At 38.6% G+C, this 11,433-nt stretch overlaps 1 protein-coding gene across 1 annotated transcript; it reads left to right on the forward strand.

Annotated features, from left to right (window-relative positions):
* The first annotated feature begins 343 nt into the window (after positions 1–343).
* On the forward strand, positions 344–1,108 carry LOC142170252 (uncharacterized). The gene has a single exon (XM_075232112.1). It carries the CDS (start codon positions 344–346, stop codon positions 1,106–1,108), a length of 765 nt encoding a protein of 254 aa, XP_075088213.1.
* The last annotated feature ends 10,325 nt before the right edge of the window (positions 1,109–11,433 follow it).

The following is an 11,433-nucleotide window of genomic DNA, read 5'->3' on the forward strand; positions in this document are numbered from 1 at the left end:
TAGATGAACCTAAATGTAAAGAAAGGAAGTTTAGGGTCATAGTGTTAGAAAGTGGAAAGGGGCACGTGTTTTCTGTTAAATAAACAGTGCCTCTCCAAAAATTAGTTGTACTGCTTCTTCTTCTTCAACAGAAGCAAAAATGCATTTGTCTTCTCCTCATTTCCTTCTTCTAGATCCTTCATAACTCTTCCCAAATTCGATTGCATGTTGTCAATCTAAGATCATTGAGTGTAGATTCAACAAATTAACATGGTATCAGAGCCTAGATTGTTATAATTGCGTAGATCGAAGTGATTGAAGTTGCAGAATTTTGAGAAATTGCAGAATTTTTTGAAGTTCAGCTATGGCGAAAGATGAAATTGCACAACTACCTTACAATCACCCACTGTTTTTTCGAGATTCAGATGGACCTGACATAGCACTGATCTCATTGAAGCTCACAGGGCCGAAAAACTATGCCCTATGGAGCAGGGCAATGAGGGTTGCACTGTTAGTGAAGAACAAGCTATGGTTTATGGACGGTACATGTGTAAAGAAATCGTACAAAGGAGAATTGGAAACACAATGGGAGAGATGTAATGCTGTTGTGGTTTCCTGGTTTAGTAGCACTGTAGCAAGTGAGTCGGTACCTAGCATCATGTATACTTCAAGTGCGAAGAAAGTATGTGATGAGTTCAAAGAGAGGTTTGACAAGGATAATTTGACTCGAATCTATCAATTTTGGACTGAGATTGCAAGCCTACAAGGAACTGAGTCAGTTACTTCATACTTCTCAAAAATGAAAGATCTGTGGGATGAGTTAGACATTTTGGCCCCATTACCTTCTTGTAACTGTGAAGAATCGAGGCCTTATGTGGAACATCTAGTGAGGCAAAGATTGCTACAGTTTCTCATGGGACTAAATGAGAGTTACAGTCAAGTAAGGAGCAATATACTGGAGAAAAGGCCAGTATTGTCAGTTAATCAAGCATATGCAGTAGCTGTACAGGAAGAAAGTCAGAGAACACTAGGTGTTGTGGAAATAAATAAGGAACCACTAACCATGTTAGCAGGAAGGGTTCATGTCAAACCCCTTTTTTACAAACCTTACTTAACCCTCTTATTATAAATAAAAATATTTCGCAAAGCTCGAAAGGGTTTTTCAATTTTGAAAGTGACAAAAGATAGTGCTCAAAAGGATTAACTCAGAGTCGCCACTTGTCATTTGATTTTAGTGTGTCAGGTCACCGTTTTTTAGAAATGATGTTTCCTTTTTAAAGACTTAGGACTCCAAAATCAAGTTCGCACCAGAGATTCGGGTAAGGGATTTATTTGACTCGGGGACAAGGTGTGAGGCATTTTCCAAGTTCCGTAACTAGTACAGTTGCGTACATGATCAAGTTGGCTTTTTAAGATATTCAAATTGAGGTAAAAACACACAAAAAGAAAATAAACAATCAAAAGAGGCTCGAGGTCGTCCCCACCTAATAAAATAAAAAATAAATATAAAACAAGAATAAAAGTACTACGAGTTCTGCTTTCGGCCTCCAATTACAGAATACTACGGGGCATTCCTCGGAATAAAATATATATACAAACTCTTCGGGGCATTCCCCTGATGAAACCATAATAAAATAAAGGGGGCGACCTCTTACTTCGAAAATTCAAACAAAATCCTAAAGGTTTGTTTGCCTACCCAGGTGTGGTCGGCCTAATCATGCTACTAGCGGATTCTTAATTAAATAACAAAAATGAAAAAAAAATATGGAGACAACAAAATCATCCTAAGCCGAAGACATTTTTTATTTCTAGTTATTAGCCTTAATCAATTTGTCTATAGAATCCCAAACCCCCCGTTTTAACCTTTAAATCCTACACCCATGGCCCATTAACTCAACAACTAACATGAAGATCAGACAAATCAACAAAGAGATTTTTATACTTGGTCATCTACTAACTTGAAAAAGAAAACCAACTACTCAAATCCCAGGATTATCAGATGAGCAAAATAAACAGTGGCATGAAAACAAGCAGTAAAATAAAGTGCGAGAGAGTAACGGACGGACCTCGACAATAAACTCCTTATAATTAACTTCCGATTGAACGCACTTACAGATGGAATACCAATTTCGAAAATTCAAACTCGAACAAACACAGACAGCGACAAAATGAACGAACTACCGGAGATTCAGCGAGACCTTAACGGACATCTCGAGCTCCTCAGGCAGAAACTGAAACTCGATACATATTTGGAGATCTGAAGCTTTGAGCTCGCTAAATTCTTGACTCAAAATGGTAGTAAAAAATGAGTTTGGCCTCTTGGTGTTAATAGTAAGGCGCGGCTGATTTTTGGGGTTTGAGCAACGGTGGTTTACGGCTGTTTCTGGGCTGTTTCTCACTGTCCATTTCTGACCATTTCAACGGATAGAAGCCATAGCAGTCTCGTGGTGAAGCTTGACCGGAGATGGAGGCTAAGGGAGATGAGAGATTTTCAAAATGAGTGGGGCATCTGCTTCTTCAAGGTGGAGTTACAGCGGCAGGCGGGTTTGAATAGAGTTGTTGGTTGGTTTTGCGAGGGTTAAGAAGACGAGCAGCGGCTGAAGGTTTTTTTTCCGGAGAGTTTTTGGTGGTGAGGGACGGCGGCAGAAGGATAAAGTCGTGGGGGCTCGGGGTCTCTCCTTCAGATCTGTCCTCCACTCTCTTTTCTCTATCTGTGACCCTCTTCTCTAATATTTGTCCTCCCTCTCTCAATGAGGAGTGTACATATAAATAGAGTAAGAAAATGAACCTTAGAAATTGTACTTGGAGAGGAATAAAGAATTTTCTAGCAAAAACCATATGGTCCCCAATAGTTAAAAATGTCGTGTGCATTCTCTCCAACTCTCAGGTGTGTGAATTGTCTTATGCCTTTGTCACGTGAGTTTGTTGAAGCAAAAGATGGGAAGGAATCCAACTAAGATTTTGTTTGAATTTTTCTTTTTATTTTGGTGTAAATTAAAATTAAAATAAAATTCCTACCTATTAAATAACCAAACCAACAACGTAAATACGATAAAGCTAAATTGTCTATGCTATCAAGTTGATTTAATTCGAAAAACAAAAGTTAATAACCCTTAATTGCTTAACTTCTGAAAGTATATATTTTTCATTTTCTTTCGTTCTTCTCTTCTTCTTATTTTGACTTTCTTTTAGATATAAATAGCTAGACAAAAATACTAGTTATCTATAATAATAATAGAAAGAGGATGAAGAAATCTTAATCCTACTCCGTATTTGCTAAAGTCCTACAACTTAAAAATCACAATAAACTAAGTAAAAAAAATATATTTTTGTAACTTTTCTTTTTATCTTTTGAAAACAAAAGTATTGAAACTATATTCGTATTTTTCAATTTCATGGAAGGTAAGATAAACTAAAAGCAACTAGATAAAATACCTATTAGCTAAAATGAGGAAAAATATTTTTGTATTTTTCATTTTAAGAGAAAATAGAGCTAAAAGGTCAAAAATAGGCAAAGTAACAATATTAGAACTAAAAAAATATCTAAGCGCTAAAAAGTTGTAAAATTTCAGGGAGGGTCAAAAATTACATGTCTACAGCTGCCCCTCTTTGACTGGAAATACGAAGAGTTTTCAGACAAAGAACGACAAGATAGATTTTTTGACCCGACCCTTATTTAGAGAGACCAAAAACTAAGAGAAAAGAAGAGAATGTGACCGAGCCCTGGTATCTGAGCTGCCTACATATCCTTGGCAATAAAGGAATCAGGGCACGTGTAGTTTAGAAGTGAATGAAGTGATGGAGTATACTGAGGTGGAGAACCGATTGAGGTGCCATTGAGGTTCCGGTCCGCGGTTCCTGCCATTACATCAAATCAAAATCTAAAAGAACTAAGCAAGCCTATCAGTTATGAGTTACAAGATTCCTATCTATAAGTCTACTGAATCTTGATCTTGAGTCTTGAATGGTTCTTCATGTAGACTTTTGATTTTAACCTTGATGCTAGCTAGTTGCAGGTGCTAATTCATTCTTCCACGACTTTATCGGATCAAGACCGGACATGTAGTGCGCGTAACTTCAGTCATGTCTTGAGCAATCCACATTTTGTCTCTACTTTTGCATTTTGGATTCACTTCCTCTTTTTTTTTTCTTTTTCTTTTTCTTTTTTCTTTTTTTCATTCTGGATCGAGACTACTTCTATTGGCCATCCCAGACTAATGACTCGCATTTTTATCGCGAGCTTCTGCTACTTCTAACTTGAATTGAATTCTGAAATGACTTCCCTCGTTCTCCAGGTGGGCGCCTGCTACTGACTTGAAGCTTGAAGTGATTCCGAAATGAATTCTCTTTTTCTCCAGGCGGGTGCCTGCAATCAAAACAACAAAACAAACAAAATTTTCTGCCCCAATTTGCACTAGGAAGATTTGTGAGTTGTTAGCAAAACTGTAAACCACTTATGTTATCAATGTAATGATGAGAGTAAACTCAAGACTCGACTAGAATGAGCATCTCCTGTGAGTAAAACCAAGAATGTTTGACTAGCAAGTGCTTCTGCTAAGAGTAAAACCCGAATGATCCAAATTAGGAAGTGCGTCTCCTAGGGGTGAAATCTCAATTTAAGAAGTGCGTCTCCTAAAAGTATATCATGAAAGACCCAGACTAGGAAGTGCGTCTCCTAGGGGTGAACTTAAATGACTCAAACTAGGAAGTGCGTCTCCTAGGGGATGAACTTAAATGACTCTAACTAGGAAGTGCGTCTCCTAGAGGTAAACTCTCAATTTAGGAAGTGTGTCTCCTAAAACAAAAATATAACCTCCAAGACCCATATTAGGAAGTGTGTATCCTATGGGTAAAATCTCAATTTAGGAAGTGCATCTCCTAAAACAAAATATAACCTCGAAAGATCCAGACTAGGAAGTGCGTCTCCTAGGGGTGAAACTTCAATGACTAAAACTAGAAAGTGTGTCTCCTAGGAATGAATTCTCAATTTAGGAAGTGTGTCTCCTAAAGGTATATCCTGAAAGACCCATACTAGGAAGTGCGTCTCCTAGGGGTGGAACTTCAATAACTAAACTAAGAAATGCGTCTCCTAGGAATGAACTTAAATGACCAAAGCTAGGAAGTGCATCTCCTAGGGTAAAATCTCAATTTAGGAAGTGTGTCTCCTAAAACCAGAATATAACTTGAAAAACCCAGACTAGGAAGTGCGTCTCCTAGAGGTGAAACTTTAATGACTCAAACTAGGAAGTGCATCTCCTAGGGATGAACTTAAATGACTCCAACTAGGAAGTGCGTCTCCTAGAGGTAAACTCTCAATTTAGGAAGTGTGTCTCCGAAACAAAAATATAACCCATCTCCTAGGGGTGAAACTTCAATGACTAAAACTAGGAAGTACGTCTCCTAGGAATAAACTTAAATGACCCAAAACTAGGAAGTGTGTCTCCTAAAACAAAATATAACTTGAAAGGCCCAGACTAGGAAGTGCTTCTCCTAGGGGTGATGTGTGATCTTCTCAATATCCTTTGCACAAGCAGAATTGGGGCATTACACCTAAAAACTTCAAGCTTTGTTATGAACATAGCCTTCATCCTGTTTCAGACAAAGAAAACTTGTGAGTTTAAAACACGGTGGTTAATTAGTTTGTGGCCTTGACCTTGAAGGCGGCTGCTTCTGCACTTACCAAGATAACTTTGATTTCAACTTGGAAGACCTTGCCTGTTATCGACTACCCATTTTCTTTCAACCCTTATCACAAAAAATACCTCCGCTCCATTCGATCCCAATATCCTCTATCTGTAGTATTTTGCTCATGAATTGACATTTACCGAACCCTTGCATTTCATATGAATCCCAAAGCATGTTGATTGTTACCAACTCAATACACATTCCATTTTTCCCTGATTTATGCCACTTTGATGTGCTAGCCAAATTCGTTTTGTGCAATTGGAAAGTTGATAGCAAATTTTGAAGTCATTTCTCACTTGTTCTGACCAAACAGACTCAAGAAGGGACTCAAGCAAAACAAGAGGAACAAAATAAGGGACAAGGGAAAGAGATGATACCTAACAAGAAAAATACAAAGTAGAAACTTATCAGATGTGGATACCAACTCTAATGACCATGACGTGCACCTTTGGATTAAGTGGCCTAATCTCTCAAGCAAGTCTAATATTCAACTCTTGTTGTACCTCTTCTCTATGAAACTGGGCTTCAGCGCTTTAATTGTCCCATCTGATCCACAATGCTCAGTCGACTTGTAGTGCCCTGAAGGTTTTCACCATCAAGCCTCTCTCATTTTATTCTTTTCTCAACTCATTGTTGCCTTACGGTGCCCATAAGGGTTTTCACCGATAAGACTCTCTCATTTTATTATTTTCTCTCTTTGTGTTAAGAACAAAGGTATTACCCGTGATATAGGAAGATCATACTTTTGCCACGCACTTGATTTGACATCCTCAAAGATTGGCCGGAAGGTCTTTCTTTGGACCGTAATGTAGGCTTTTGGACACGGTTGGAAAGAAATGGTGGCATGAAGGCTCAAAATAATTTAAGATGAAAGGGTTCAAAATTACAACTTTTGGAATCAGATCTTTTGTCAAAATTAAAACCTCTGCCCCAGTTTCTTGGAGTTTGGAGAATTTTTATTTCTTGGGATTTCTAAGACAAAGTGCCTAACTCTTGACTTCGGGGGATTATGCAATACTTTATTTGGTGTGACCGAACCTTAATGCTGCCTACGTATCTTGTGGTGACAAGAATCAGGTCGAACGTAGTTCAAACACGAAGTTGGATTTTCTTTTTCTTTTTCTCCTTTTTCTTCTTTTTCTCTTTTCTTTTTATTTTCTTCTTTTTCTCCTTCCCTTTTTTTTCTTTTTTTCCTTTTTCTTTTTCTTTTCTAGTTTCTAACTCTATTTTTTATTCCAAAAGAAGGGTACGAAAGAAAATAATTTAAGGATCAAAAGGGGTAGCAAAAGATAAAAGTGTTTAGGTAGCAGAATAAAATGTCTTCGCCATACCAAACTTTAAAAATGCCAAGTACAAACATGTAATTGAAGATAAATAAAGAAATCAAACATAGTATCTATTGATGGCATCAACACAAACAAAAAGTCCCAATGGGAAATACCTTTGTCTCAATGAATGACCCTGGCCAGTTCGAAGCAGACTTGACTCAACTTTATCTTGATGTGGAAGAATGCATTTTCAGCACCGACTGATTTACCTCAAACTGCTTGAGAGACATCTTCTTGTTGTATGCTCTTATCGACCTCTTGATTTCCCAGACTTACTGCCTTAGCTTCACACAATTCAAGCTTCATATTATCTCAGAATGTGTGAATCATTATTTGTTTCCTCAAATGCCTCTTTTTATCATGTTCAAAACGGTGTACTGCTTCATGATTAAACTAACTTTGAAGACCAGACTGAGAATTATATGTGCATGTCATGTCACTAGAGTCAGCATAAAAAGAACTATAAAAGGAAAAGTGACCTAAAAACTGACTAGAACTAATAGAAAATAGGAGATTGCATTAGATAGATGGTGAAAAGGGTTCGAACAAAGTAAGCAAAATAGACATGGGTTACAACCCTGGAACAATCCTAGATAACGCTAGATGAGTTACTACCACTAAACAAACTAGGAAAAATAAAAAGCAGAAGGGTTTGAGCCACAAGACAATGTCCAGATTACAACCCTGAAATGACCCAAAAACAAAAATGACAACAAAATAAACCACTAAAACTCCTCCCTGGCTAGCCAAGAAAGGAGTATCTTTCCAATTACCAAGATATAAATCTTAGCCACTAGGTTGCACATCAAAATTACTAGGACCTTCACCAATTTCCATCACGTTGAACTTAACAAATAGCTTTTGGGTCCCTTTTGCCAACTCGTCCTTAAGATCAACCTCTGGAACCGAAATTGATAGTGCTAAAAACTTTGCGGTAAGTCATCCTCCAAGGGATTCTAAAGAGTTCTCATATTCCTTTTTCACGCAAATCATGTCCATCATATGCGTTTCATTATGAACAGGCGATGGACTTTGGCTAGTATATGTTGCATTTGGATTTTGCACGGTAATGTCACCTGCACAATAAGCTTCTGGACTGCCCTTTTCAGATTCCGACACTTTTTTATGTCGTGCCCCGAGGCATTAGAGCAATATGCGCACCTTTGAGAAAAATCAAAACTCTTTGGAAAGTGTTTCAGAATTTTTATCTGAATCGGCTTTAACATGTCCAATTGCCTCAGCCGTTGGAATAGACTAGCATATGATTCTCCAATAGGAGTGAAAGACTTTTCTCTTTGCTGCTGCCTTCTCATTTTGTACTCTAGCCTTGGTTAGAACCTCTTTCAGGTTGGAGGTTAATATGCTTGTAGAGGTGGGTAAGACATTTGTGGAGGTGGTGCAAGCCGTTGTGGGTTTCGTGGGTATGGAGCATATAGCGGTGCATTGTGGATAGAGTACTGGGGAGGTGAGGTATGACTTTGGGGATTTTGTGGAGGAAAGTAGCATTGGGGAGGATTATTTGGAGTATGAGGATATTCATGGGGTCCGTATTGAGGTTGAAAGCATTTAGCAGAAATTCCCACTGGATCCTGTCGTTGGCTGGGCTCGACAACATCTTTTCTATCAATCGGAGGACTGATCCCAACAACTTGTTCGTTCCATATGAACCAAAACTCCGTAAAGCCTTCCTTGGGTTTCTTTTTCCATCTGAGATAGGGAGGAGCGGTCTGGGATAATATCTATATTGTACTGATAGTGCCGAACAAAATCTTGAGCCATGTCACCCCACACATGCCACTTAGCGTCTTGGCGGGTGTACCACTCCAGAGCTGCCCTAGTCAGACTTAGACTGAAATACACCATCAATACTTCATTTTCCCCGCAAACACTTCTCATTTCACTGCAATAACCCCTCAGATGGGCTACTGGATCTCCACGCCCATCATATAAATTAAGCTTTGGCATTTTAGACCCTTTCAACTTTCTGGATATCTCATCTTGCTCCACTATCTTAGCAGGCTTTGCAGTCTCACCGGGAGGCTCAAAATGAGGAGCGTAAGAGTATGGACCCGAGACCTTGAAAATTGATTCTGGAGCATAGTGTTGGACATCTGGAGCTTGGAATGCGGGCTCACTAGAGGATCGGTGGAGGGTAGCTTGTGGAGGGGGTACAAAAATAGGAGCAGTTGTTTTGGCTGGTGGAGCATGGAACGTTTGGGAGGAAGTGCCACGGTAGTTGGGGTAAGGGGTGAAGCCTGGTGCATGTTGAGGGAGAAGATCAGCGGTAGTGGGAATCTGGGCTTGTGATAGTGGTGGGATAGTTGCAGGGTTTTCAGTGTAGTTAGTGGGGAATGAAGGTGGAGGATGCCCTCTGATCCAAGACTGATACATTTCTGCCATCTGCTATTTCAACCTTTGGACCTCCTCTTTCAATTCAGACTCTGACTCCACAAACTCCCTCTATGGGTCAACAACTCCTGTGTCCAAATATTTGATAGCCATGGTTACCTTGCTCTTTGACCTTGTATTGTGTGGATGAACTGCCAAAGTGCCACAAACTAACCACCCTCTATTATGATAACAATGAAAGAAACAAAGAGGAGCAAAACAAAGCCAACATTTTAGTGTTAGGACATTTATCAGATAGAAATATCACATTGCGTGCAATGGCCCTAGCAACAATTAACGGTTCTAGAATGACTTCGAGGGTCACAAGGTCATTTGACATCATCCCAATTTTGTTCATTTCAATCTTCTCTTTTCTTTCTTTTCTAGCACTTTATGGCTTGCTCATTTTCCTTCCTCTCTTTTCTTTCTAATTATCGCTTTTTTCTTGCATCCGGCAGTTTCCTCTCATTTTCACATCCCACCACTTCATTCTCTTTTTCTCTTTTTCTTTTTCTGTTTTTTTTTTGTTTTATTTTTAAATGATGACTCGATCGAACCCTATGTAGGTTGCCTATGTATCATGTCCCTCATGAATCAGATCTAGCGTAGTTCTGGAAAAGTAATGGATAAAATAAACTAAGAAACAAAAATCTTTTTGAATTTTTCATTTATAATTTTTTTTCAAATACAAAACAGGAAGTACTATAACAAAAGACTCGAAAATCTTAACTAGAGTGACAGACTCGATACTACTGTACAAGACTAATAATTAAAAGACAACATAAAATAGACTAAAAAATAAAACATTTCCTCAAGTAGCTCGTGTATGCAATGGTCTTGACTAGAATGGTCGTGGGGTATTTGTCATGCTCATGTCCTGGTGCATGGATCCACACCTGAATGAGAAAAATAAGACCAAATAGATCAGTGACTCAAGACACTATGCGACACTACAACACCTCCTATTGGACACACGCAAGACATGATTGGGCTACTTTTGCAAAATTAACCTATGTGGCCAAGGATGGCTATTAGTGCAATCTCAACAAAGGTGACCTCAAAGACATGGAAATACCTCACACTAAGGCTTAAATGGATTCAACTCCCAATAATCATGGCCCAAAATCAATTTGCATAAATGACCCATTTTGCAAAAACAATCGATATGGCCAGAAGTGACTAAAGATGCAAACTCAATAAGGACGTGCCTTAAATTAATATGACTCATAGTTGTGGGCTTAAGATCCTAAGACATAGGTAATTGAACCACTTTACGAAAATGATCCCATTTTGCAAGAATGGCCGGTGTGGCCAAAAGTGGCTAGACATGCAAGATTTGGCTAAGACCCCGCAAAGCCAAAAACCTAAGACACTAGGAAGAACGGACCCTATATGGGTTGCCTTCGTATCCCGCCCCGAAAGACGAGAATCAGGTTCGCGTAGTTCGGGAGATTGGATATGGGAGAAAGCTTAAAAAATTGACACTAATTTAGAAAAAATATACTTTTTTTGTCTTTTTGAAAAATGATGGAAAATGTAAAATCTTTTTGGATTTTATTTTTTATTTTATTTTTCTTTTTTGGAAAATGAGGGGAAAGTGCAAAATCTTTTTGGATTTTTCATCTTCATTTTTTTGATTTTGTTTTTGAAAAAGTAGTGAAAAAAATATAACTGGGCCCTACTTGCTTCGTCTTTTACCCTTCTTTCCCAAGCATCGGTCCGCTAAATGACCTTTTTACCCTCAAAGATGCAACATGTATCACATAGGGATGATTGAATGCCTTTTTGGGCCACGGGCCCATTTTGACAAAATTTGGATAGGCTTCCTACAAAGGGACACGGTACCTGGGACCGAGCCCTGCTATGTCTAAATGACATGTTGCAAATAAAAATGACCTAATGGCTGACCTAAGTTTGGGGTTCACTAAAAAAGCAATTCGGGGGAGCTTATGCGTATTGGGAAAAATTGCATTTATATATGCAAGTGACATGTTGAGACATGTGGACTGGTCAAATAGTCAAAGAATTATAATTAGTAAAAATGAGCAAAGGC

This window comes from Nicotiana tabacum, chromosome 16 (genome assembly GCF_000715075.1).
Source record: "Nicotiana tabacum cultivar K326 chromosome 16, ASM71507v2, whole genome shotgun sequence".
NCBI classification, from domain to species: domain Eukaryota; kingdom Viridiplantae; phylum Streptophyta; class Magnoliopsida; order Solanales; family Solanaceae; genus Nicotiana; species Nicotiana tabacum.

Bases quoted from the DNA above. Each gene is read 5' to 3' on its own strand.
- LOC142170252 (XM_075232112.1), top strand. From the start codon at position 344: ATGGCGAAAGATGAAATTGCACAACTACCTTACAATCACCCACTGTTT.